The 27974-nt window shown below is 51.8% G+C and overlaps 1 protein-coding gene across 3 annotated transcripts in view; it reads left to right on the top strand.

The window, feature by feature from the left end:
- Nucleotides 1–27974, top strand: part of MEGF6 (multiple EGF like domains 6) — a 102266-nt gene that overhangs the window by 59559 nt on the left and 14733 nt on the right. For all 3 annotated transcript variants that reach the window (XM_054849625.1, XM_054849626.1, XM_054849627.1), the window contains 15 exons: nt 3926–4048; nt 13684–13809; nt 14704–14826; nt 15231–15353; nt 17207–17344; nt 18953–19075; nt 19570–19692; nt 20830–20997; nt 21265–21396; nt 21526–21654; nt 23413–23541; nt 23708–23842; nt 24044–24178; nt 26692–26817; nt 27794–27925. In XM_054849625.1, coding sequence (XP_054705600.1) covers nt 3926–4048; nt 13684–13809; nt 14704–14826; nt 15231–15353; nt 17207–17344; nt 18953–19075; nt 19570–19692; nt 20830–20997; nt 21265–21396; nt 21526–21654; nt 23413–23541; nt 23708–23842; nt 24044–24178; nt 26692–26817; nt 27794–27925 — 1965 coding nt within the window. The remainder of the gene's footprint in view (nt 1–3925; nt 4049–13683; nt 13810–14703; nt 14827–15230; nt 15354–17206; nt 17345–18952; nt 19076–19569; nt 19693–20829; nt 20998–21264; nt 21397–21525; nt 21655–23412; nt 23542–23707; nt 23843–24043; nt 24179–26691; nt 26818–27793; nt 27926–27974) is intronic.

The raw sequence follows: 27974 nt of genomic DNA, 5'->3' as shown, positions 1-27974 counted from the left end.
TCTACCCAACAAGCCAAGTCGCGCTCCCAGGCTCTCGCTGCGTTTGGTTTTCGTGTCTGCCTCGGTGGGCTTCGGCCGGTATCCACTGCCCTCTCCGTGCCGGCACAGCAGAGCCCCCAGGCACGTGGGCTCAGAGCGTTCCGTCCTGGCGTGGCTCTGGACTGCTTGGTGTCAGCTACCCTCCTCGGAAAAGAAGCCTGTATGCTGCTAATTTTTTTCTTTGGCATGTTAATTTTAACCAGATTTTGTCAACTCTCCAATAGGAAAATAACCTCGGCGTGCCACAAACCGCATCTCGCAAAGCATCACGTAGATTTTCAGGTCTTTGTACTGCCAAGACGCGCACCGAGGGCAACGTGACCCTTCGCGGGGCTGTTCTGTCCTGGCCCCGCCGCCGCACGGTTTATATTCCTGGGCGAATCACTCGCTGGCAAGCCCTGCGCACGCCTGGGCAGGTCAGAGCTGCTGCCACCGCTGCTGGTGCCCGCCAGAAAAATGCAAACTCTCCATCGGAGAGCCAGGCAGCGGGTCGAGCGTCCGCCCGGGAGGTGCCTCCTCTCTCTGTGCGCACGTGCCAGGGTTTGAATTTGTTTGGGCAAATTGCACAGTTGCGTTATTTCCAAAGACACAAACCTAAGATTTCTTGGGGGGGGCAGCACCGCTGCTGCCCTCCCGTCAGGGGTGCAAAGGATGGGAGGTTTTATTTTGGTCGCATGGTTGTGTAGTACACATCCAAAAAGCTCTCTGTTACTGCAGGAGGAGATAAATGAGGCTCCAGAAGGAAAAACGGGACGTGGCGGGTTCCGTGGGAAGCGTGCACGGTGAAGGTGACGGGCTCCTCTACAGCCGGGGCGCGAGGAAAGCCTGGCCGCTGTCCCAGGCCACGGTGGGACGGGGCGGGGGGGGCTCTGGGCTGGGGACAGCCCTCTGCAATCGCAGGGATTTAGAGGGTGAAAAATACCAAGAGAGAAGAGGAGACATTTAGAGAGGAGATGGATAATTACTGAGTATGAGTAATGGGGTGAAAGAAAGAAGTTTATTCCACACATCGCTAACTTTTGTGGACAGAAAATTCTCTATGGTTTCAGATTAGAGTTGAAGGCAGCAGTGGAATAGTCATTTAAATTCAGACCAAAAAACTTTATTATTCTATGTAAAATCTTCCCCAGCCCCAGTTTTCCTGTTCTTGAGCAAATTCAAAATAGAAAATGCCGGTCCTGATCAAAATGAAAGCTTAATATTTCCTGCAGAATAGAAATTCCAGTGTTGCTTTTAGAAAAAAGAACAGTGATTGTTTTTCACCAGCATTTTCCAGTGGAAAAATTGGTCTGCCAGAAAATTACAGCGCAGCTTTAGTCAAGGCACGCTTTTGTGATTTCTGGGAGTAATAATAATAATTCATGATAACTGTTTATTCATTCGTCAAACAGTCTTTTCTTTAGTTTTGTACTATTTTCCTTGTTCTCCTTTACTGTTCAGCGCTTCCTAGAGACACGGTACATCAGAGTCTCACCGAAACGCATTTCTACGTGCTTATGCTTTTGCAGAAACCGAGCAATTTATTGTGTGCTGTGCCCACACTCGCGGGCTCAGGAGGGCGGACAGATTTCACGGCGTGTTTAAGTCTGGTAGACCTTTGGCTGGATCAAGCCAATTCTGTGCATTAATAGCTAATTCTGCCCAGAGCTGTTGCACGGCCGCTGCAGAAGTCACGACTGCGGGTTCACTGGACATCGCTAGGACAGAAAGGGCAGAGGGCCGTTGTCGTGTGCTCTGATCCTTAGGTTTGAACTTTTAAGCAGTGAGAAGCCTTCTAATGAAAAGTATTCTGAGAAAACAGACATTTTTTATTAATAATGTGTAGCTCAGAAACGCTGAGTCAAACGAGCATCACCTTTGGCTTCCCATTTCTTCCCTGACCCGGTCCATTTGCTTGCTGCTAGCCGATTTTGTTGGCAATTAATCCAATTAATGTAAAATTAATTCATGTAAAATTTTAGCACCGGTCAAGGCTGCGTTTCTCCTTTTCCTGTGGTTTTTCGATGCACTTTGCCTCCCCAGTGAGAGCTGTAGCTGCAGCCGGGTGAGAGCAAGCGGAGCAAAGGGGGAGCTGGGCGATGCTTCGGGCAGGGGAGCGGGTTGCAGGCGCTGAGCAAGGGTGAGGCTTGAGCAGGTTTTTGCACCGCCGGCTTGCAAAGACACAGTCCGGGGTGACGCCCTGCCGTGATTCATTGAGGAAATGTTTCTTTGTCTTATTAGTAACAGTCATCGACGAAACGGTGCTGGTTCACTGCTCGGCTTGGCTCCGTGTCGTCCTGCTGCTTGCGTGACCCGCTTCGCTGTGCCAGCGGGAAATAGTTGCGCGTGCTGAAGACATCTTCACAAAATGCAGAAAGTGCGCAGAAACGCTAATAGACTCAAAGCTAGCGATGTTTTCTCTCCGTGGAAAAAGGAATTGCTGGTTGGCTTTTCTGCTGTTAGTGGGAACGTGATCTGGTTCCTCCGTCTGCCTCGAGATCTTTGGTCCTTCCCGGTGTGAAAGGCGGTGTACGGGTGCAGGTGAACACACACACGAATGGCAGGAATTAAGGAACTGTGCACCTATATCCACAAACATCTCCGTTATTCCTAATTATAGAAAACGAATGAGTCTTATGTCTCAGAAAGTTGAAATTGCCTTTGACAAGCTTCTGATGTGCATCTTGGTTTGCACCGTGTAGCTAGGCGCTCCAAATGTTTTTACTGGAAGTTATTCCCAGCACTCAAAGGCAGTTTAAGGTCTGTGGAAAGGGATTACTCTCCCTTTCTGTAACACACTGCTGTCTACCTCCCTGGTTTTGAACCTTTGATAATAATATGTACCAGGATTTTTCTACCAAGAACTCATGGGCTAGTTCCCATTTTAGGTCTTGAAAGATTGCTCAGCACTTGGCAGAAGATTTTTCTGGCTCAGCGACTGCCTTTTGTTCGAGGGCCTGTAGTTTTACCGGTAGACACGGACACGCACAGCGTTATTGGCCAAGTGGATTTCTTGTTGCAGGAACGGCTGCCTCGGTTCTCCCGGGCTTGCTGTGCTCGGGGAGCTGGGAAGAGAGGGCTGGGGACCTGCGATCGGTTGTGGTCTGCCTTTTGTATTTTGGGGTCAAGCTGGACTTCATCCTGTTCCTAAGTATGGCGTAATGATGAACAAATCCTTGCTAATCATACAGCTGATCCGCTGCGATAACTTTCTCCAGGTGTTAACGCGTTTTTCTCTCTCGTCTCCAGCGCTGCGTGGCAATGCTGAGCATCGCTTATCAGCAGGTACCCCAGATCTTGCTGCGTTTCCGCAGCAGGTCAAGCGTGAAACGTGTCAAATGCTGTGCACGGTGCTGAGATGAGACGCGTGACGGTAAAGCGCCTTTGGCACGTGGCTGAGCTCGGTGGAAGCCAGCTTCTGTGCCGCAAGAGGACGAGGTTGACTCGGCAGGATGAGAACATCCGCCGCTGCGGCACCGAGGCCTTGAACTTCGCTGCTTCGTATCGCTCCCCTCGCTTGGGTCTGTGACGTTAGGTGTTTGCTCCCACCATCCACGGAAGTAACAAATGGGCTAGCCCAGCCTGTTTTCCACACGTAAAGAGTAAGGAAGTGTAAAATTTTAATGAATCCATAATCTTAGAGCAAATGGGAAAAGTGACCGTTGCGAGGTGAACAAGATGAAGGATGGTTTATGCCGATTGACAAATAAGATGCCTTTTTTTTTTTTGTCCTTGAAATTTCTTAAATAGCTTGAGTGATTAAACATAATGAAATGGCAGTCTCGTTCCTTCTGCATTCGTTCCTCAACTCTGGAGCTAGGCAGCAGAGGATAAATAATCCTGGCTTCAGATACCATCATGCCCACTTCTCTGAACCTTTTTTCCCCTCTTCCCTTTTCTTTTGCAGATGTCGACGAGTGCCAGGTCCTCAACGGGGGCTGCCAGCACAGATGTGTGAACACCCTTGGATCTTATTATTGTGAATGCAAGCCAGGCTTTCGCCTGCACACAGATGGCAGGACCTGCATTGGTAAGTCATAGTTTTAAATTTCTTGAGAATGTCTTAATTCTTCATAGCTCTTTTCCCACCTGTAAATGCGTGGCTTTGTACACAAAATGCGTACATCGGCTTACCCGCTCACATCCGTGCTCTGTGCAGGGAATTGGAGATGACGGTGATGGGTGGCCTGTTCCTTTGTTTCTCAGGATCCTGGTAGTCTTCCCTAACGGTTTCTATTGCTGGGTTCGTAACGTTTGCCTTTCCTCAGCGTGGACACGTACAATTGTGACTTCTTCTGCAGTTCCTTAGTTTATTCTGGTTCAGAAGTTACTCACAGTACTTTGGTGTTTCTGCTTTTGATACAGGGCGTATCAGATACGGCGTTTTCGGAACTGATACGTGAACTAGGTTATGAAAAGGTTCAAGTCAGTCTCTGGTTTTAGCTCAGTTATTTCCCTAGTCCTGCGGTAGGCACTCAGTGTGACAAACAAGTGGAAATAGGCACGGCCTCGTGTGGAACCGTGGCCATAATAATCTCGAAACCCTCTTCCCTGGGATGCTGGTCATGCGTCCACTTGGATGGTGCGTGCCCAGACGTTACAATTCAGATGCCAGGTCTGGCTTGCAGTTGATTTCTGGGCCAATTTCTTGAAAAATTGTTGTTTGCCTGCCCCAAACTAGCGGATCGGAGCCCCCGGGGTGGAGCTTGGAGTCTGCCTTCCAGCATCTGCTGCTGCTGCTGTTTTTATTAAACCACTTCTCCCTCACAGCTTTATTTGACACATTTTTCCATTTTTTGAGGGATAGTTTCATACAAGTGGAAAGAATTCCTGGGTGATGGTATTACAAAGGCCATTTGCTGGTTTTTCTCAGAACACAGTCACGTTCCAAAGTTTCCTAAAAATGACTGTGGGAGCCTGTGTGTTCTAGCTGGGAATGGTGATGTGAGCAGAACAAAAGCCATCTAAGGAGGTGGTACCCACCATGCCCAGAGCAGCACAGACCGCACATCTTCCCACAACTGCCCCCGCTATGTAACGGTACTCTGACAAGAGCAGGGAGACATACGCTTGAGGTGCAAGTTCCCTGAGCGCCCTGTATTTTGCTGGAAAAATCCAGAAGCAAAAGGATTGCAAGTTAAGAAAAAAGCCAGCCGTTCCCAGCCCGCTGCGCTAGCACTGAACACGCGAACTTGTGTCCGTGGGTATGCATCGCTGCTGTTGGCATGTAAGTGCGCGTGTGGTCGTCATCTAATAACTGTCTTTGTAATATGCAGTTCTCTTTTTTTGTGGTATAGAGTGGTTGTGCCGCCTCTGCCTTGTAGAACAAAACATGAGCCAGCCATTGGGGAGCTCTGCTGTTCTCGGCAGGGTCAGCCCCAGAAGGTGAAACAATTTCCAGGAAAAGTATAAAAGGGCTCACTGCAGGGAGGAATTGCGTGTGTCAAAGCACTTCCCACCCTTTGCTTTCGTTCTTCAGGCTTACCTGCTGGCGCGGCTGTGACGTGCGGGGAGCGCGTTGCTGCGGGGATGCGGGCAGGCAGGGCTCCCCCACTCTGTGCTGCTTGCGCCGAGCGCTGCAAACCTGCTTTGCATTAAACTTCCGAGCAAGTATTTGCCGTAGTGCGCGCAGCGTTGGAATTCATCTGCCGGAATTAAGGGGACTCTATTCCTGAAACCTGATCTACTCCGGGAGCAGCTCGGGCAGTTTCTGGGCGCTCTGGGGAGGGGAGCTGACGGGATCCGCTGTTAGTTCAGCGGTGCCTGTACCCCCGTGACCCACAAAGTACACGGGAAAGTAGGCGCAGAGCAGGCAGGGCGAGTAAAAACTCTCGCTACATGATTGCCCAGTGCTGTTTCTAAACTCACAGCAGAGCAGACCTAAAAAATCTGCCTTTCTCACCTCAGGACTGGTGGCTTTTGTTCTTTACACTTTTGTGACAGAAGTGCGCATATATGTGTATATACATCACACCTTCCGAACAGCTCCTTACTAACCTACTAAGCCAGTTGTGCGGAGGGGTGGAAGTAAACTTATTTTTCTTGTAAAAGCTCAGAACAGAGCACAGCCTCAGAGGTCACTCCTCTGCGGGGTTTATGGCTGCCCTCCGTGCACCCGCAGACGTAAGGTTGCCTCACGCCGCGGCTGCCCCCTCCGATGCTTGTTCCCTGGTGAACAGCTTTCTGCCCCTATGGATTCTGTAGGGTGGTTCTCGGTGCCGGAGCCCAGCAGCTGTCCCGCCTGCATCTGCTGGCTGCACGGCAGCAGTCACGCACAGCAGCCCAGCGTGACGCGGCTGGAGTTCGCACAACTCCGATTTGTGGAAATACAAGCTAGTTGTGCCCTCGGCACAAGCCCACCCCACAGCAGAGCCCAGGCAAGTGACAACGGGGAGGCCACCGAGGGGATGCTCTCGCCCCGGGTTTGCTCGTTGCAGCGGGATGCGCTCTCCCGTTCGTTGTCTTCGGCGATGCTCGGACGGCGAGCCCGTGGGCCTGGCAGGGGCGTGCGGTCCGGCCGGGCGGCTCTCCGTGGGTCACTTCGTAGTAATCCCGGGCCCTTGAGCGTGCGCTCGCTTTCTGTGCTGTTTTCGCAAGTACATGCAAGTGGTTCTTTCCTTTAGTGCTCGGTCTACGTAAATATTTACACTGCAAAGTCAGAGGCTTTGCTCCGACTTGATCTTGGAAATCGCACGGTTTTTATTAAGCCAGCATTCTGGACGAGAGTTACCAGGCAGCGATCGCGGGGCAGGCAGCGTGCAGGCAGCAGCAGCAAAGGCAGGAGGCCTCACTCAACACGCCCTCCCTTCACACTTCAATTTTCGCGTTTCAGGAGTGCTTTCCCAGCACCGCTGCGGAAGAAGAAAGGATTTTTTCCTCTCTAAGTACCGAGCTTGAGGCCAGCTGTACCAGGAGGGGAGAGCAACACGACCGCGTGGTGGAACGCGGTACGAGCATCCGTCAAACCGTGGGCGTGTCGGGGTACCCCTAGCAGGGTCTCCCCAGGAGCGGAGCAGCTCTTTGGTCCTCGGAGGCCGAGTGCTGCATAGAAAGGGGGCACGGCAGCCTCTCTTTGTGGGTACAATTAGACGGTTGAGTTTCTACCCGGTGATGAACTCCTGTATAGCTGTTGCGTTGGTCGGTGCCTGCGAAGAGATCGGTTGTGGCGTTACGGCAAAGCTAGAGCCGTAGCACGGTGCCGAGCAGGTCGGAGGAGGTGTGTTTGGGCAAGTGACCTCCGTGGCAAGGGAGCCGAGGCGTTGCAGTGCCTGGCAGCTGCTCTCTCGGGCTGAAGGTGGCAAGAGGCGGTGGGGTTTGCTGGGGAAGACCGCAGCCACGTTTCTTCACTCCTGGGAAGTTTCAGGCTCTGACTTGACTGCAACCAAGATTTTTTTTCCCTGCGCGGTTCTGAGGGATTAGGTACACTGACAAAGGCTGTGTTTCTCTTCAAGTTGGGATATTGCTCTAATATTGCTGGACAGGTAAGATTCAGCGCTGCTGAAACAGAAAAAAATTGCCACGAAATAACAGGAATCGGATAGGAATAAAGAGAACTGGAGACAGCGAGACTCTCCCATCCGTTCCGCGCTGCTCCAGAGCTGCCCAGCCCTTGGAGGCAGGGAAGTGACTGCCGGAGAGCTGAGCCAGGGCTGCGGGGGGGGTTGCAGCTTCGAACTGGGCCAGGCGTGGAGATCGGCTTCAGGATGCTGCTGGCAGCCCCAGAGAGCAGCAGTGCAGGCCAGAAGGCATTCTGCAGACAGAATTGCTGTGAAGTTTCTAGTTAAGGTCTGTAAAACCACAGATCTAATTCCTTAGATGTTTTCCGATCACCACAAAACCCACAAAGGCTTCAGTTCATCAGCAGCACTGCCTGAAGCGGGGAGCTCCAGAATTCCCCTGCGGAGGCTGGTGGCTGTTAACCCCGGGAGTGCAGGCCGGGGGTCAGGGTGGACGCAGGGGGGATCCTCCTTTTCCACCCTCTGGCTGAGCCGTTGTCGCAGGCTTGTGATGGAAAGTCAAAGACTTTGTTTCTGAAGGTGTCAAAGAACTGGAAAGCTGATAAAATCTTTTGCTACTTTCTTTCGATGGCTTCGCACCCTTGGTAGCTGTTCGCACCTTTGTACTTAATATTGCAGGTGCTAAAGCGAGGGGCAATGCAGAGATAAATCAGCAAAAGTTTTCAGAAGTTACTTAGCACCTTTAAAAGCAACTCTTCATGAAGCGTACTGCAGTTCCATATAAATAGCTGGTTAGACGAGCACTTGCGTGTTGTAGGATTGGAAGAAACATTTTGCCTTTAAAAGCATTTTTCCTTCAAGGGCGTTGATACCTTTTACAGCGTAACCAGAGCCTGGCTATGTGCACAGTCCAACGGGGGATTCTTAAATCCCATCTTTGACGTTGCCTGGAGAATTGAGGGCAGTCAGTGACAGCAGACCCGGTGTCCCCTCGCACTCGCCCCTTGGGATCCCTTCCTTGGCTAGCGCTATGTTTGCCCCCATCAATTGTCACGGGAGCAAGGGGCTCCCAAAGCCTCGCGGTGGTGCAGGAGTGGAATAAAAGCTTACGGCCGAGGCCAAGCGCTTGCCTTGAGGCTGTGAGAAAGCCGGGCTGGCAGGAACCTGCCGTGGGGCTGCATCCCAGGGACGCTCCTGGGCGACCCAAGAGGCCGAGGCAGCTCTCCAGGGTTAACTTGTACCTGGAACCGCTCTGGTGGCTGCGGCTCGGAAGAGCACAAAAAATGGCTGAAAGCCACCTTCCTGCGTCCCGCTCCGTGTCTCTGAACCACCGTTGATGCTTTGGGTAACCTGCAGCTCAGAGGTGCGAGATTCTTTTATTGCGCCTTCGTTGTTCAAATATAGCAAGTCCCCGAGGATTTTCATACGGAAGGGAGGGGGAAGAGAGCAGACATTTCTACTGAAAGTGAAACAGAACAAAAAGCGCCATTGGGCGTCCTGAAATTACCTCTTTCTTTATCAGAACCACATGGGCAGGAGGCAGGAAGCTGACATCTTCAGGTCCTTCTCCGCTGCTTCAGCCGAGGGATGAACTCCAGTCCAAGGCGAGGAATTTAATCTGAGCCAATTGCTTTTGTTGGCCTGCAGAGGAGAGAGATGGTCTGTATTAACACACAACATGTTTCTGGAAATTGTCTGAGGTTGGAATAAATCAGTTTGGGATTACATGATGTATCCCTATTTATATTAAGAGTACTTCAAATGAAGAAATCTCAAATGTAGCAGCTATTTATATAGAGAACAGAACCGTAAAGGTTTGTGTGGGCTTGAACTACGTGCACAGGGGGCAATCGCCCATCTGTTCTTCGTAGAGGTTTTTTTAATTTGCCTGCATTGCACAGACGACTCGCACATTTTAGAAAATTTGCCCTTTTCTTGAGGCAAATGCTGGGGCATTTCTCGGCTATTTCTTAGACTCAGGGGTTTTGTGTGATGCTGGAAAAGGGAATATCGTGCTCAATTCTCATCGCAGCTGCTTACGGTTACTTTTAAAGTATTAGCTCGCTGCCTCTGATGGCACGTTACTTGGATCTGAAGGAAAGGTGACATCTTCATAGACCCTCTTCCCACGTACAACCAGTAGTAACAATATCCTTCTCATCCCTTTTTATCCTTTTCCTGGGCCCAAGAGGGTCAGATTGTAGGAGCTGGCATCTTTTAGCAGCACTGCACTCCCTTCAGACAGAGGGGATGGAAGTCAAGTCCCTCTTGCAGACGATGAAATATCATCTGTGGAAAATCTGTCTGAGCTTTAATTACAAAAATCTGTGTGATGTACAAGACAACACTGGATTTGGCAACGTTGTCACAGAAATGTTAAGCTAGGAAAAGCATCTGGGAATGGAAATATTTTTAGAGTGGTTCTGTAAACAGAAAAAAAAAGAGCAGTAATTAAAACAAGGCCAGCAGTGAGCTCCACTGGCTGTTACTCTGCGAGAAGCCAGCTAAGGAGACCTGGAATTAGAAGGCCCTCGCTTTGATGAAAAGACACCCAAAACAATTGTAACATGTTTCATTTGCTTTGTCTTATTATTCCTGAATCTTACGTTGAATTAGCTCGTATCTTAGCAAAACCGCGGTCCTGCACGAGCACCCCAGCCAGTCAGCGCACCGCGGGGGGCTCTGCGGGACGCCATCGCGTTGCTCTTTTCGTTGTGCCACGAGTGCCGTGCGGCTCACGAACGCCGCGTAGCCCGTGATGCCAGCTACTTCTTCCCCGTGCTTCAGTCTCTTGGCAGCGAAGGGCTTCTGGTTCCCATTACCCGTAGTGGGCTGGAACGTACCCGCGGTGGCTGAGACAACAGTGTGCGCCGGCCCCTTCGTCATCATCGCGGACCGGGGAGGCTCGGATGGGGTTATTAGGCTGGAAGAGTACAGTAGAGCAAGTAAGCTACACTAAAAGAAACACAGGAGGAAAGAAAAACGCTCTGCGTTCTCGCTGCTTCACCTTTACGTTCTCGTAGCGGTCTGCAAACGGCGTCGGTTAAGGTCCGGGGTGAGCGGTGCTGGCACTCGGCTGCACCAAGGAGGACTCGCTGGAGCAGAACGTGTGGCCGTACCCTGCCCAAGCTGCTCGCGGTGCCCGGGCGTTGCCGTGCGTGTAGAGTGCCTGGAGGTTCCTCAGCCTTTCGAGGAACAGGTTTGCCGTTGCAAAACTCCATCCTTACACGCCTGCCGCGGGGTATCGGGGGGGTATCGTGCCTCAGCGCAACCCAGGGAGAGACACCTCGATCTTCTTCTAGGTAGAAATACTCTTTTTGGAAAGTCTGCTGTATCCAACCTTACGGGATTTCTGCCTGCTTGAATTCTGTAGGATAAAAAAAGAACCTGGACTTCCGTTTTTTTCCACTCTGAAAAATTGTCTTTTAGAGATATGCAAGGAGGGCAGTTATTTAGACTGCAAATTCGTACGAATAACTGCATCCTGGGAGGTTATTGTAGACGTAAGATGCATTGGCTTGTTACACATTGGCCCAGTACTTTTCCCATATGAAGGAATGTTTTGGCAGGCAGTAGCATGGTTTGACTTTTTTTTTTTTTTTTTAAAAAACCCACTCCAAGAAGAACAAGCACATTATTTATGGGTACTTTTGAATGTATGTTATTAAACACTTTAATATAGCAGAATATTTTAAAATGACCACCCATCTCTGCTAAAGCTTGAGTACTGTAACTCTGACCCGTAACTTTTCAGGAACGTTGAGTATTTCTGTTGTTTCCTTCCAAATGGATTAAAGGAAACAATGTCAGCACAACTAACATAAACTGATAGTTCTTGCTCCAGCCATATGTTGCATATGGCAATGCTTCGACCCTATTAAGTCACTTTTATTCCCCCAAGTGTTGTTTAGTTAATTAGAGGCATACAACGGGAAGTTAGTTTTTAAGTTTGAAATCAGAGCGCTCCTCAGCTGAGTCACAGCATATTTTTTGCAGAGAAACTGTTTGCAGGAAAAAAAAAAAAAGAATATACAGTTTTGCCTTTTATTTTCCTCCTGTGCCAAATATTTGTTTTTCACTAATGTACACGAGAGGCTTAACGAAACGACTTTCAGTACTTCGTCTATAGAAAATGCCCTTTTGAACACTGGGATGCGGTGCTGCACGCCCACCTATTGCAAACGTGTTCGGAGCGGGCAGGAGCGAGCTGCCTGCAGCCTGCCCGCTCCTCCGCACCCTGGGCACGCGTCTTGGACGGACCCAACTTCCCTGGGATTCAGAGGCCTCGTTAAAAGCGGGGACTTTTACTAGCATATGCTTTCCAGGCTCGCCTGCTTAGCAAAACCGTCGAGGTTGTTGAAGGCGTTGTGATTACCTGAAGCGTTAGTTTGTGGAGAGATGGTTTTCATTAGAGATATTTTTAGCTTTCTTACAAGATTCCTCAGCGTCAGCACGTCAGTTTGTTCTGCAGTTTGAAAAATAGGTCAGAAACGCGTGAGACCGCAACTCACGGTACCATTCTGCTTATGGAAACCAGGTCTGGCTTTCCATCCCAGACCACGGCCGGGCTTTAGCCGTGTCGCACCCACACAGCTTTGATGTGCAGCGCGTTGTGCGTGCCACGCGCACTCGTGTCTCGTAAGAGGAAGAACGGACTCAAAAGGGCCGTGTTCCCGTAAGGGATGCTGCTCCTTGAGCAGTCTCTGTTTGAGATGCTCACCAGTTAAGGAGTAGGTAGGCTAACTCAGGAGACATGCAATGCTCTAAGAGGAGACCTCCATCGCCTTGGAGGCACGCGATTACCCCAGGATGGCTTATCTCCCAGAGTCTGTGAATCCCTCTCCAGAAAGTCCTTCCCCGCTTTGTTTCTCAGCTCAGATTTCTCCTGGATAGAACAAGGTCAGTGGTCCCGGGTAGCTGCAGCCCAGTGACGATAAGCAGGCAAACCCTGCCCGCTTGCTGGTGTCAAGGTGACAGGTCCCCAGTTAAACATCGCGCTTCTGCTGCTCACCCTGCAGAGAAGTCCCAGATCCTAAGACCAGAGAGGGGGGAGGAAAAAACCAGTGACTGTTTTGAGGCTGGTTAATGATAGTAAGCTTGCAAAGAGAAAATAGTCCACATGTTCGGTCATAAGATCTGTTTGCTGCCGTAGCCTAGGCAAAAAAACCTTCTGTTTTTCTGACTGTTTGACATCCTTTGGGCAGGAAAGCGCCTTGCGCAAGGCCACACAGAAACTCTGTGGCACGGCCAGGAACACCAGTCAGGGATCTCAATTCCCGGTCCCGCCTGCACGGCGGATGAAATCCCAGTTCCCGCCAGCACATCTCCGCGCGCACAACTCTGCCGGTTACAGCGTCGCTTACTCGCAGTGCGGACGAGCGCACGCGTCCCGACTTTCACGCAGAAATCTCCCAGTCAGAGCACTGAACTGGGGGTCGTTACGCCCGATCGGAGCGTGGACATCCAGGATGCATCCTAAAGCACTTTTCGTGTTCCCAGAGCTGATGGTACCTGCGGGACCTTGCCCGGTGATAATTGCTGTCCTTTGCGTGGCATGGAGCCAGAAACTTAGCTTTCCGTATCGTTTTGTTACAAGAAAACCTGAATGCACCCGAGCGGTAATTAAGCTGAACTAGCTGCGGCACTGCACTTGCGGTGACCGTCTTGGAACAAGGTTACGAGAATTTCAGCCGTAACGCAGCACAAGAAGCCGGCCGGCTGAGCCGGGCACCCCCGGGCAGGACCGACGCGTGCTGGGAAGCGTGCTGGCTGTCGCCTTCCCTCCCGGGATGTTCTGCGGGACCTCGCCCAGACCCCCGCGTCCTGCTCTCGCCGCCCAAGAGAGCTGCTGGGAGCTCTTATTGTAGGAAAGAGCGATTTTAAGCTGCTCCCTGACACCGTTGAGCCAATCTCACCCTTAAAGAAAGGGTCCCCATCTCGAGGGGGGCTGCCCAAGGTCCCTCTCTGGCACCGCGGTGGGTGGGCGGGCGGCCCCCCCTCGTGTGCTGCATACAGAACAGAGTTTTGTAGCAACGGCTCCCGCTTAGCACACTTCAAAAACCTGCCGTGAACTCCTCGCTTCGGCACAGGTCGAACGTGCCCCAGTTTTAAATTCTGTAAGCGTGCGTGATCTGCCCTGGTCCCGTGCAAGAGACTCGTCCGGGTGCCGTTATTTTTGTGGTGAACGTTCCGTCCCTTTGCCTCGTAGCTGTGAACACGTGTGCCCTGAACAACGGCGGCTGTGAACACGACTGCGTGCAGGTGACGCTGACGCAGCACCAGTGCCAGTGCCGGCGCAATTACCAGCTGCGGGAGGACGGCAAACGCTGCGTCTGTGAGTCCCCTCGAGCGTGCACGGGAAGCTGGGGAGCAGAGCTTCGCTTCGGCCTTTTATTCAGGGGCAGCTGGGAGTTGGGGGGAAGAGGGAGCGTGCGCTTGCACGCTCAGGTGTCACATAGATCAGACTGGGGAATTCCTCTCCAGTAAAAACTCCGCACGCTATGTTGTCGTGGACGTATTCTGCAGCTTATTCTGAAAGGCAAGGAAGAGCTGAAGGAGCGTGGCCAACACAAATGAAATCGTATGAAGGCACACGCTTCTGAGAAAGCGAAGGAACAGCAGCGTGTCGCAGCGGGACAGGATCTTCTCCCTCTGCTTGCAGACAGCTTTCTGGCTGACCTGCTCCGGGCTGCAGGAGGGAGAGAAGCTGAAGGGGATATAGAGCAGAAGTAGTTTAATCTTCTCATTTGTAGCAGCTGGCATTCAAGAAATAGGAGGAGGGAAGTCTTTAGCTGTGAAGTTGCCAAGGGAAAAGGAACCGGGGTATTACAAATGCAGCAGTCCGTAGGGTTTTGTAGCATCTGTCCAGGTCCTGGAGCAGGTCAGGGACTGGCAGGCCTCTGGACAGGAGCACTTGAAACAAATTTGCCTAGTACGTACTTGCTCTGTCATCGCTGTGGAGGGACATGCCCATGCCAGGCTTCTGCTGGAAAGCTTTTCCTCAGCTTAGTGCCTGCCGTTTGCGGGATCTCGCGCCGTGTCAGTCCTCCTGCCTGGATGGAGCAGTAAACAGTAGCAGAGATTTTCTGTCTGGTGAAGAGTGGTCTTTCAGATTGCAAACTTTTTCACTGGGCATGACTGCTCGATGGTCTGGTTTCCCCAAAGTGTAACGCCAATAAGAGCTGGGACTGGTATGAAATAAGCCTGCCTCCTCTGCTCTGACCTGCAGTGAGGAACCCCTGCACCGACAGGAACGGGGGCTGCATGCACCGGTGCCACAACCACCGTGGGACAGCCCGCTGCGAGTGCCACCCCGGCTACCGGCTGGCGCCTGACAGTAAGACCTGCGAAGGTAAGCTCCCTGCAACAAACGGCTTTCACGGAGCAAACACAGCTGCGTCTCACAGGGTGAGGTAGTGCTCCATCCTGGTAAGTGCCAGCGTCTGGGAATTTAACGGAGTGATGCACAAGCCTTCCAGAGGGGTGGCATGAAAGTGCTCAGTTGAGCAGTTGACATCTGTCCAAGAGCCCTGCTCGAGCCGTCTGGAACACCACTCGAGTTTCATGTGATCCTATTTCCTAGGAAGCTTTACAGTAATTCTGAACGCTTAGCCCCGTTTCTTGGTTAGTCTGGACCCCAGCGAAGAATCTAGGGTGCAAGAAAACGTGAAAAACTTGAAGATAGTAACGATTGGCCCTTTGCAGGAATGTTTATGGCACAACCTGCTTTGCTTATTGCTCGCTCATCTCTTGCAGATGTGGATGAATGTCTGACTGGGCAAGCCATGTGTGCGCACCAGTGCCTGAACACCCGCGGCTCCTTTAAGTGTACCTGTAACCCGGGCTACGAGCTGGGGGCAGATGGCAAGCAATGCTATCGTGAGTACCGCGTGCGGCCCTCACGCTCAGGCGGGCACGGTGGGCAGGTTTGTGTCTGCAGGTTAGCAAAGGGCAGCGGAGATCCCTGCAGCTGGGCGGTGTTTGTGCACTGTCCGCTGGGAGTTGGTGGGGCCGAGTTATAGCAATCTTTTTTGAAGCATTTCACAAGCAGATTTGGGGCTGTTTACTCTCCCACCAAGATAAGAACTTTGATCTTTAAAGTTACCATGAAGCTACTTTTGCTCATTTAGGCAATTTATTTGGAGCCATTTGGCTCCGAAATAGTCCAAGTTCTGCTCTTGGGGACTTGGTTGGATGAGTTCAGTCAGCTGCAGATGTGTAACTGAAGCAGGAATTGAGCTAGTGTAGTGATCACATCTGCTCCCATCGAGAAAAGAAATAAACACTATTGTGCAAGAATGAGCCAGACTGTCCGTACATCTTTGGTCAGCTGATAGACATCAGCAGGAATAGTCCAGAGCACGTACACACCTTTCTTCCTAGGAACGTGGTTTATCTCACACTGCACATTCTGTAAAAAAGCAGCCCATAGCCCAGTTTTGTGTGCAACTGCACATTTACCTTCAGCTGCTGGCGTGAAGATGCACAACAACCTGCACGGCTTACAGAGGATTGGATTAGAAAGCCAGGACTATGGCTAATTCACCTTGGCTACCTTCTCACCTAGCACTGTGCTGATGCAGCAGGGAAGGTTCCCCTTTGTGGTTTCAGCTAGGTGGCCCACAGGTGACCAAAAGCTTAGTTTTATTGCTGCTCAAGTCTTGGTTTTCCGGGTAAGCCCCTGGAAAGAGATGCCAGCCCTGGAGGGTCACTTTTGACCGCAGAAGCACAAGCCCCACTCATGTCCCGACACGGCTCCTCCAGTTGTGACTCATTGCCGTAACCGCTGGCAATACCTCTACTTCAGTGCCAGCTATAGGATGAAGTAGCCTTCCTGTATGAAAAGTGTTCCTCCCTGCCCCTTCTAGCACTTTTGTGCAAAGCCCTGGTTGTTCTTGCATTCATAAGAAAAGGGAAGACAGAGGGACTATATTCATGTTGTGAAATCTGGAAGACAGTCTTCCACCATGGCACAGCTTTTGGTTTTGACCCACACAGATCCATTGGGAAGCATCCAGCTCCCCTTTTTCATCCTTCTCCACTAAAAACTCAAAAATGTTCTCGAAGGCAGAAATTGTTTTCCTGCAGTTCAGGACTGAGTCAAAGCTCCATGGTACAAGTTCCTTTCAGTTTAAGAAAGCTTAATTAACTAGACTTCAGTTTACATAAAGTTTGCCAAGCTAAGAAGATATATGGCTGCTATTGATGTTTGCGCCTACCATTTCTGACATGTCAGTAACTAACGTTTCTAGCTGTAGGCATCTGGATGTTTCCGGAGTTAGCTGTATTCTGCTGCTCCCATTTCTAGCTGGCATCAGAACAGCCCTGCACTTAGGAGGACTGAGCCAACTTTTGGTTGGCAGCACATACTGCAGCTTGTCAGGAATGGGAGCAGTTTTGTCTGCAGTCTGGTTCATCTCGGAGATTGTCCAGAGCCTGCTCCACAAGTCTGTCCCAAAGAGGCTACACGGGGCGTTGCCTAGGATCCATTGGTTTATTTTTGTACATCACTTCCCGGCCCAGCAGTGGCCTCCGCGCAAAACTATTTTCATCCTTTCCCCAGCCCTGTTTGTACAAGGCTGTGTGCACAAACGCGCACGTGCGAGGAGCTCGGCTGGAAACTGCCTGCACGGGCGCCCGCTCGAGCGCGGCACCGAGGGGAGGCACGGGCCAGCCGCTGTGCACAGATGTGCAGCCCGCACTGCAGGACCCTAACAGTCTGCCTTTTCCAGGGATAGAGATGGAGATCGTGAACAGCTGTGAAGCCAACAATGGAGGCTGCTCCCATACGTGCCACCACACCAGCTCTGGCCCAGCCTGTGCCTGTAACTTTGGCTATCGGCTTGAAGAGGACCAGAAGACGTGCACTGGTAAGGCAGGGGGAAAGGCACGTTTCCTGGGTTTACAAACACACCTCAAGTAATGATGAGGATCTCCGTACGCTAGCTACGGCGTGTATACACACTGCAAACAGGTTAACAGGGCTAGAAACAGATGCAAAGTAGGAGATGAGGGATTGCGCTACCTGAAGAGATCCTCAAACCTCTGCTCAAGACCTACCTGGACAGTGAACGCTGACTTCAGAACTAGTTAGTTTTTCCCTGCTGGAACTGGTCTAAGGCAGCATTGGCGAATACAGAGCCTCACACCTCAGATACCTATGAGCCTACGTCTAGAAGGGATGATACTCGAAGTGTACCATCTTGCCTGTTATCTCAAAGGAAGCAGCAGTGTAATTGGAATAGATGAGTGATGTGGGTGAGTCACTAGCTGCAAGCCAAGTGTAGTTCAGCCCCATCCGGCTCCATAAAGTATGTATTAACGGGGAGATAAGGGTGAAATGCCCCTTGAGCTCTGTAAATGCTAGGAAGTCGAGGCATGCACTTTATATCGCGTTGCTCTGAGCCCCTTGCAGTAAATAACCTGTCGGAAACTCGCTGCAGCGCTCACTAGCCAGACGTTTCCTGCGCCAGGGTCGGGCTGCGGTTTACTCCCGTGCTCACGCTGGGAGCTGTGGCTCAGACTTGCAGAGCAAGGCTGGGTGGGTGTTTCCATCCCTCAGGCAGTCCAAAGCTGCAAGAAATCCTGGTGCCCTTCCTGCAGGTCAGTTGGAGGTCTGTGCCTCCGAGTGCAGTGAGGCACTTACACCTAGAGACTTCTCTTCCTATAAAACCAGCAAACAGGAGGGTGCCAGCACAGAGTAACGGTGTTTAGTGATTCAAAACAGTACTTAAGTATTTCTGTGCAGCTTAGAGTTGCAGTTCAGATTGCTCAGGAAATAATTCCTGAATGCGTTGTTTCTTTGTTCAGTACCACCTTCTTCCCGCAGCTCCCCAGGAGCGTGTCTGTCCAGGACAGCCGTCAGGAGCAGACACCCTCCTGAGCAGGCTGCCACGGGCACCCACCCTTGCTAGTGCAAAGGGGGGTGATTCCTCTGCCAGAGGAGAACAACCCAAAAGCCCCAGGACGTTTGCTTTCCTCTGTGCCGCTGAGGAAGCAGTAGGAGATGTCTGCATGCATCACAACATGGGAGCAAAAAAGCCAGGACCTGAAGTCTACTCTGAAAGAACATTATTCCCTCGCATGCTACAAAGCCCAGTGCACTTCCTGTAGCCCAGCAGCGTTATTTGTTTTCCTACCAGATACCTCCTTGTTCCAGCCTCCTCTGGAGGTAGGGAATGCTTCACAAACCCCACTGCTACATGGGACCACGGTAATTCCACTGCAGAGTGGACAAATGGAGTCCCATAAGTACAAGGGGCTTGAAGTTCAAAGCCCTAGGAGCTTTGCTTTCTCCAGGCTATCTGTAAACATAAAGCTCACTTATTTCAAGAGGAAAGCAAGAATAGTAGCTCGACACGTGGCGGGCAGATCAGTGAAAGCTTACCACAACTAGTCACAGAGCAATTTTAATGAGTACTGTCCCCACTGCAAAGCTACATGTGTATTAACATCCAGTGCCCTTGGGTTTTATTTAGATATCAATGAATGTGACGATGGTTCTCACTGTTGTCAGCAAGACTGTTACAATTATCCTGGAGGCTACGAGTGTGCCTGCTACGCGGGATACAGGCTCAGCACAGACGGCTGCGGGTGTGATGGTAAGCAGAAACATCTAGCTGGACGCCCAAAGCGAGCCAGCAACGCCGCAGTCCTCAGCCTTGCAGCGCGGCAAGAGACACACACGGCACGGGTTCCCCTAATTCTGGTTTTCTGTATTTTGCCAGCCCCCTCAGTTTCTTACTGTTAAGGCGACTCGGCTATTCTAACCCATGCACCAGTCCAGCACAACTGAAAGAAGCGCTGGGGCTTTTGAACACACCGACTTCAGTCAGGATCTCTCACATTGAGTCAGTCCAGGTCTGACTCCACTAATTCACAGAAACCATTTTGTATTCAACCCCAGAGGCCAACATTGCCCATCATTTTCACCCAAGAGATAGAGGCAAATAAAGTGTCTGTATAAAATACAGCTCAGACAGTGACTAACACGAGCCCTTAATAAAGGGAACAAGACATTGTCCTGCCTGGTTGCCAGCAGCCAGGCATTCCTTCCCGTTTCTCCCAGCTCCAAGCAGGTGTTTTGGTTTTTCAGATGTGGATGAGTGCTCTTCGGATAACAGCGGATGTGAACACACGTGCCAGAACCAGCTAGGGTCTTTCCAGTGTGGCTGCGAGATTGGATACAAACTGGATGACGACCGAAGGAGCTGCATCTGTAAGTGCAACGTCTGTGCACCGCTCGGGTGAGCGGCATAGCCCGGCGTAGCCTCTCCCGCACAGAACCCGGCCGAGCCGGGGCCGGCGCAGCCTGCAGCTCATTAGCCCTGCACAACACTTTTTCCAGCTTTTTCACGGCACTTACTGCTGTTAGCAGCGGCAGGGACTCACACCACCAGAGGCAAGCTTTCAGTCCTATCTCAGCCACGTTACACAGCGCTTGCCAAAGAAGCGTAGGGGATTTTGGCACAGCCACACGTGTGACAGTCTGCAGCAATGACTCCGTATTCGCCAAAGAACCAGAGCCCTTTCCACAGTCACCAGCCCCTACAGTTTTTCCGTGCAACAAATAACGCATTTATCTTTTTTAAGTGGCAGTGCCTTTATCCCACCACCAAAGACACCATTACCCAACTTACTCGCTTAGTAGGGCGGCCAACACCCCACTCTTCATCCTGTGACCCCCAGCAGCATCACCCAGGTCCCTGGAAAGGCTTTGTGAGGTCCGGACCCCAAAGAGCAGCACTTGGCTCCACTCTGGCAAAATGCCTGAGCCTCTTCTGGCCCCTGGCTTTTATAGGCTCTGCAGCCCCGGCCCCCACGGGTGCCCCTGCTTAGCTTGATTGCCTCGCGTGTAACCCTGCCCTGCCAGGCAAGGACACCTGTGGCTGGTAAATACTCTTTCCAAAAGAACCACCAAGCTGAAACGCATTGCTTAATTTTGTTAGATGGGCAATCTTGTTTAATTTTCCAGAAAAAAAATTAGCTGAAAGCTGGAGGAAGCCGAGTGGCTCAGGGCAAAGGCGATGGCGTGAGCGCGAGCTCAGCAACCGGAGGAGCCAGAGCTGCCCGTCAGGGTTAACATCAAAGCTTCTCCCATACGTTTGGCAGTCACTTAGCTGGCCAGTGCCCATTCTAGCCAAAACAAACAAGCAAACAAGTTGCAAAAATTGTAGAGGTTTCAATATAGCGAGAGATCAGTGGTGCAAACCATGCCAAGTCAGATGCACCAACCCTGTACAGATATTTCTGGTTTCCCTTTCCAATTACAGAGGTTCTGCCCTACTAGTCACCTCTTAGAGACCTTGTCTGTCTTCCCACACTGACGTTGTCATCTCCATGACTGCTTCCCTAGCTATAGAGGACCCTGTGGAAGCTCTGGATGGTCGGCACCCCGTTATCCGCCCAATCCCTCATGTCGCAATCCTGCGAGATGAATTTACCCAGCTCTTTAATGACGATTATGAAGAAGAGGAGGAAGAGATGGAAGCAAGAGGAGAGCACACGCTTTCAGAAAAATTTGGTGGGCATTTTTCAGCAGTGGTAAATGGCATACTTTGCTTGGAAGTCTTCAGAATAAATCGTGTGTGCTGGCTTTATTTGTGTTTGGTGAGTGCCCCACCAGACTTGTGCAGCGCCTTTTCTACGCACACAGAACCTGTGTCACAGCGCGGATGCGTTTAGCTTTGCCGCAGCCTGCACGGGGCGGGGGGGGGGGGTTGCCCAAACTCTCCGAGATGCTGAGGCAGCCTTGGGGCAGGCTTTTCACGCGCGGTGCCTCTCGTTGCAGTCTGCCTGGAGCACACGTTCGGCCCCGACTGCAGCCTGACCTGTGAGGACTGCCAAAACGGAGCCATGTGCAACGCCGAGGAGTCCGGCTGCGACTGCCCGGCAGGCTGGACCGGTGTCCTCTGTAACCAGAGTGAGTGATGCTGGAGGGCAGCGGGCGAGAAAGCTCCTCTCGTCCCGGCCCCGGGATGCGCGGGGGCAGCGGCCGCGCACGGGCCTGCGGCAGCCGGCTCAGCCTCGGCTCTCTCTCTCTCTCCCCCAGCCTGCCCGGCCGGCACCTTCGGGAGGAACTGCAGCCTGGCCTGCCGCTGCCAGAACGGCGGCACCTGCGACCCCGCCACGGGCGCCTGCCACTGCCCGCCCGGGGTGGCCGGCGAGCTCTGCCAAGATGGTAAGCCCACGGCTCTCCGGCATTGCCCGCTCCGCGCGGCAGCGAGGGCCGTCCCCTTCCTTCTCGCCGCAGCCCTCGGCAAGGCGCGGGGACCGGGCGTGCAGGATGTCTCGCCTCACGGGGCCTCTGCAGGGCCCTGAAACCGAGCACACTGCACCGGGGCCTCCCTCGCGGTTTCCTTTTCTCCCTAAAACGTTCTCCTGTGAGGAAATAGCAATGGTGATTTGCGAGGGACGCTCCCCAGCCTGCGGAGGTAGCTCCTTTCTGTTTCTCTTCACGTGTTAGTAGAGCATTTGCCCTAATTTGATAAATGGCAATTAATTACAGCCATCTCTGATGCCACTCTGATGTTCCACTTGTGCTCCTCTGAAGCCTTAAAGTGTTTTGCACAGCACACCTTACGCTGCTCCCTTTGTAGCTGGCCACACAAACCATCTTGCAACTCTTTTATCGAACCGTGCCAGAGTGATGGCTCTGACACATCCCTGCACCTCTGACTCAGTCTCGCGTGGAAAAATGTCGTTTTAATAAAGAAGAGGTGGTAAAGGGGATTCCTCACCCACAAAACAGTGCTCCAGGTAGCACGTCTTGCCTTTGCACGGAAGGGCTTTGCAGTCCCTGCCTGCTACTCGGCAATGTCATGGGCAGCCATCTGTATTTCCCTGGACGCTCAGTGACGGACACAGAAAAGCATGTCAAAAACGGATGTTCAACGGTAAATTTACAGAACTGCGGAGGTATTTTCCGCTGAAGGAAAACTAAAGCGCTGAAAAGTTGTGACAAGAGGACCCACAGTGGTGCAAAAGGAGGGGTCACTTGCTGTTGGTAGGTATTTGTTCTCCCAAAGAGTTAAGATCTGAGGGACATAGGTCTGAAGCACAGAAAGAGTGAGACAATAAGAGATTGAGACAAAATGACTTCAGACAAATGGTTAGGAGCATCTGGGAACTATTATGGAAGGAGGAGACCGAAGCAGAATGTAAATGAATGCAAGAGATACCCCGACCTCTTCTTTCTGTAGGAAGGAGGTGATTGAGGGTTACAGAGAAAAAACAGGAAGGTAAGATTAAAATAAACAATGAAGAACTGATCTGTTGTCCCAGGGTGGCATTTCCTCTGCTTCAGCCGTCTGCTGGCCTTATCACAGGGGAGAAGGCATGTGCCGCCCGGGCAGACGCTGGCCGGAGCGCTCTGCTGACACAGTCTGTCTGCCATGTGCTTCTAATATTAACATCTTTAGCATAACAGAGAAAGAACAATAATTTTATTCCCTTAATAGTGCAAATATCGCTGTTGTTTATCAATCGGAACGGCCTCATGGATTACTTTCTCACATATGGAAAAACCTGCCTTCTCGCAGCCCTGCAGGGTAGATTTCTAGCTCACCCGGCGTTACCATCTCAGGCGAGGTGCAGAGCTGATGGATCCCCTCGAGGCAGCTCGTGTGGCTGGCGAGTGGCAGGGAGTGACATGCTGGGTGACACTGTGCACAGACAGCAGTGCCGAAGCAACCTGGGTGCGAGCTGACGCACGGCGTCGGATCGCTCTCATCATTACCTTATTGCATTGAGACACGAGCACGTTCCTGGTCGGAAAAGAAGCCAGCCTTCTTTTCAGCACTCACTGCACCCTTTGCCGAGGTTCATTTCTGATGCTATGCAGCTTTGATTTTGGTACATTTTTCCTGTGGTCTGCTGGAAATAAAATGACAGGCCAAAACTGGCTCATCTGCCCAGAAAAATCTCTCTCTATTACTAGGATGCCCTAAAGGATTTTTTGGGAAACAATGCAGGAAGAAGTGCAACTGTGCCAACCGGGGTCGTTGCCATCGGATTTACGGAGCCTGTCTGTGTGATCCTGGCTTATATGGCCGGTACTGCCATTTAGGTATGCTCGTCCTCATCTATTTTACGCGATGTGTATTATTCTCAGATTACAGCCTTTCTAGATAGCGTCCCTGGGAAGGGCGAGCGCCGGGTGGCAAAGTTTCTGTCCCTTGCCCTGTGTCTTTGGCCTCACAGGTCACTGACCAGCTCTCTCCCTCTGCACCCAGTGTGCCCAAAGTGGGCGTTCGGCCCCGGGTGCTCCGAGGAGTGCCGCTGTGTGCAGCAGAACACGCAGGACTGCGACAAGAGGGATGGCTCCTGCCGATGCAAACCCGGCTACCGCGGCAAGCGCTGCGAGACGAGTGAGTTGCCAAGAAGTAGTCACTAAGCATCCCCTTTTCTCCTCCCGCAGCCTTTTTTCACCTAGCTAATTTTCGGTGCCCAGCTACCGGCCTGGGAGGGTGCTGGTCAGTGCCCGTCGCTGCGAGCTGGGGCTGCCCACTCTTCCAGGGTCAACCGAGTAATGCCAGATGTTCTTCCTTTTTAATGATGATTGTTAACAGACTGTGACCCTGGCTCTTACGGGGATGGCTGCAGGAAGAAATGTAACTGCCCTCCAGAAGTGTCTTGTGACCATGTCACCGGCGAGTGCTGGAAGGAGTGTCCCCAAGGCTTCCACGGGGACAACTGCGACCGAGGTAAGGCAGGGCCGCTGCGAGGCGACTCCAGGTGTGCTGTAAGCTCACGGTTCCTCATGCACGCGAACTTTCTGTTCCCAAAACGAAGGGGAAAGGACTTGCGGAATTCCTCCTGTGCTCTCGCAGACCCCCTGGCCCGCCCCAGTTGATCGGATGAGTGAAAAGTCGAATGGCTTTAGAGGAGACAAGAGCTGCCATTTGCAGGTCTTTGTAAAGCGAGGAAGCAGGATTTCTCATGCATAACGAGTCTTATTCAGACAAGAACAAGCTCTCACTTTATCCTGCCACTTGGGCACCTCTGCTGGGTAGATAAGGTGACATCGCTGGTTAGCCCCCCCCCACGTCTTTCTGCTTCCAGGCAATCGGTGCCCAGCAGAACGGTATCATATTTTCTGCTCCATTCTCTATTCCATATTGAAACTCTGTTTGATCTGCAAGTGGAAAAGAAAATTTTATATTTCATTTACAGTAGGATTTAAACTTCTGCCTCTGTATGAACCTCCTGGAGCAGTTTTCTGCTCTTCACATAAAGGGCCAGCTGACAGCATGGTAACGAAACTGCACAGCTCTGTGCCTGCAGTGTCGCGCTCAAGCTCTGAGGGCGCAGCTTTCCAAGATCCTGGGAGATAGCTGGGGTTTCAGAGAGCTTGACTTTCTTCGAATAAAGGTGTTTTGAGTGAATCTAAAGGCAGTGAGTCGTTGGCACAAGGTGACGATTACAAAACATGAACACAGTTCTTGGAAAATAATACCTTGTGCCAGCCTCAGAGCTGATCAACGATTGACCAGCCAACCTCCCGCTCTTGTGAGGTTGTCTCCTTCTGAATCACACTTCAACCGGCAGGATCCAACAGAAAATGCAAAAAAATTGGACTCTCGAAGTCCACATCTGAAGACACGCTGCGTTAAGAGGCTTGCGGTGGTCAGCATCTGAGTTTTGATTCAAGCATCCTGGGAATTTCTGCACTAACTTATGTATAACCCAGCATTCCTTCCGCACCCAACCAAAGGTTATGGCTATTAAGCTAATTAAGCTGCTAGCACATGAGTGTCTTGCATAATGCCACAACTGGTAGAACATAGCTGGTCTGTTGGTCAGAACAAAAGCTGCAGATGGTCACAGAAAGTTCCAATGCAAGCAAGCACTAACAGAGCTAAACGGCGTTGGGAGGAGAGATGCGAGCAGCTTTTGCAGGGCTTGCGTCCCCTCGCAGGGGTCCCGGCAGCCCCGGAGCCCCCCCGACGCGGCGGGACGCTGCTGCCTCCAGAGCCACGCGGCGCCTCGGCGGGCTGGGCGCTTTCGGTCGGGGTATTTTTAAAAAGAATCAGAAAGGAGCTAAAGCCTGTAGGGGGGAGTCACAGGAAATAACACAAATATTTGTATAGAAATAGTAGGCTCTTGGCTGTTGTTCGGATCTGGAAATTATTAAAGGGTGAAGACAAACATCTGCCATCAATTAGCAAAGAGGAGGAATAACAAAAACTCCACTGTGTCACTTGAAATCTACACGCTGGTGTGCTTTTCCTCCGTGATTTGTGAATGCTGGTGTGTTTGCATCTGCCGAAGCCTTACGAAACATTGGCTTCAGTGAACAAAAAGGTCTGCGAGCACGGAGCTCTTCTGGGAGACTCAAAGAGGATTTAAGGATCTTTGGGTCTGAGGCCCTCAGCCTGCACGTAATTAGCTGGCTGGTAAATTGTGCAACGGGGTACAAAGAGCAAACCGAGCTTTCTGGTGTCCGCAGTACCACTGGCATTTGGAGCAGAGGGAAGGAAAAGCACTCACTGCTCCTGTGGCTGAGGATGCTCCTTCTTTGTTGCTTTACATCAGCATACTGGCTGCAAACCTTGCTGCTTCTTAAAAGCCTGGCTTCCAGATTCCAGAGGCATGCAGCCAGGGCAGTAAAAGGCCCTCCCAGCATCTTATAAAAGTCAAGGGATAGTACAGGTTTGGGGGCTGTGAACGCGGAGTTCTGCACCCCAGCACAGAGCGAGCAGGGTGGCTGGGTCAGCGCCCCTGGGGTGAGCGCCCGTGGCTCGGAGGCAGAGCGAAAGCGCATCTTTCCTGACCCATTTGCCACGCTGTCGGTGCCTGCAGCGGTACGGCAGTACGGCCGGCCGCGGCTGCTGCCCAGGGCACGGCCTCGCAGGGCTGCAAGCGGCCAGCGAGCTGGTTATTTTGCAGAATCGTGTCCACAGGTTGGAGACCCGTTTGGCCTCAGCCGTTGGGCACGCGAGCGGTCGCTCTTGTATGAAGAAATACTTGTCAAAAGGACAAGCAACAGCAGAGGAGCGATCCTCAGCCAGACAAATGGAGGTTGCAGCGTGGATAGCAGAGCGGCCACATCCAGGCTCATGAGCACGGTCTTCCTCTGCAGCACGGGAACCTTTCCCAGCTGGGCTGTTCCTCACGGAGCCTGAGGCTCCTGTGGTGCGCGGGGTCCGATGGGCAGCGTGCTCCTGGGAAAGGCACCTCCGGAGCGGCAGTTTTCTCACTGCTGTTTTCCCCGCAGAGTGTCCGGAGGGGAAGTTCGGGGCGGGCTGCCGGCAGTCCTGCTCCTGCGGCGGAGCACCCTGCGACCGGACCACAGGGCAGTGCCTCTGCCTGCCGGGCTGGACTGGACACGACTGCGGCCAAGGTGAGGAGGCAACAGCAGCAAATGCGCGGAGGTAGGGATTTAGGCCTTTAGCTGTTACTTTTCTTTTGCTAAAATGAGTTTTCAAAGCACCTAGTGCAATTAGAATCAGCTTCATGGAAAATTAGAAAAAATGCAGCTTTCGATGGTAAGTCTTAAACAATAACCTCAGCTCCATGGCTCTGCGGTGGAAGCTGAGTGAAGTCCAAGGAAGTAAACAACATAAACAATAAGGCGATGAAGATATTTTTGGCTGTTGCAGTCCTTAACATAGGAAAGGAGTCTGTCTTTACTGATGTGTACTTTTAATTACCTTCACCATATTACTCTTCGACTGCTGGAAAACTAGAGAATCCTAAATTGAAAGCTTTTACATGATTATAGAGCATTACAGCAGCTGGAAGATATTAGTCATGTATAGATGTCCTGCTCCTAACAGTTGGACTGAGCAATAAACCCACACATGCACAGTGCTTACCGTACATTTTGAACTGACTTTTTTCCAGGCCCTGGAGCAGCTTAGCAGCAGTTAAACAAGGATTCCTGCCCCAGTTTTATCAGTTCGTAGCCTTTTGCTTCTCCTTCGCAACTAAAAGCAGCTCTGGGCGCTGCCGAGTAACGTGCTGCCCAGCGGTGGGACCGCAGCTGCCAAGACCCTTTGCCAGCACCACCATTGCCTAGCGAGGAGCCCTTGTAGGTCCCCGCAAGTCGATGCGAATCCAAAACCGACATGAAAGCACTGGAGCGAGATCAGAATAGCACTTACCCAGGGCTCACGCGCTGTTTATAAAACAAACAAAGCAACGTTGTCCCTGTTAGTAGCCATGTATTGCCAAACAAAAGTCTATGCTTTGCACGAAGCACGGACACGAACGAGGAAGGGGACCCGTTGCCCTGCACCAGAAAATAGACATTTCCCCCTAACGCCTGGGCTGTGATCCCGATGCTTGTGTGTCCTCTCTCTCTGCCTGTGCTCCAGCTTGCCCTGACGGTCGCTGGGGACTGGGCTGCCAGGAGATATGTCCTGAGTGTGCGAACAACGCCAGCTGCGATCCCGCCACGGGAACCTGCCTCTGTCCCCCCGGCTACACCGGCCGGCGCTGCCAGGACGGTGAGTGCTGTCTGCCGCCGGGTCCCTGACCGGCTGTCTCCAGCTGGCA

The sequence above is a fragment of the Grus americana genome, chromosome 21 (assembly GCF_028858705.1).
Source record: "Grus americana isolate bGruAme1 chromosome 21, bGruAme1.mat, whole genome shotgun sequence".
Taxonomy (NCBI): domain Eukaryota; kingdom Metazoa; phylum Chordata; class Aves; order Gruiformes; family Gruidae; genus Grus; species Grus americana.
This window is presented reverse-complemented; position numbering and strand designations above follow the sequence as displayed.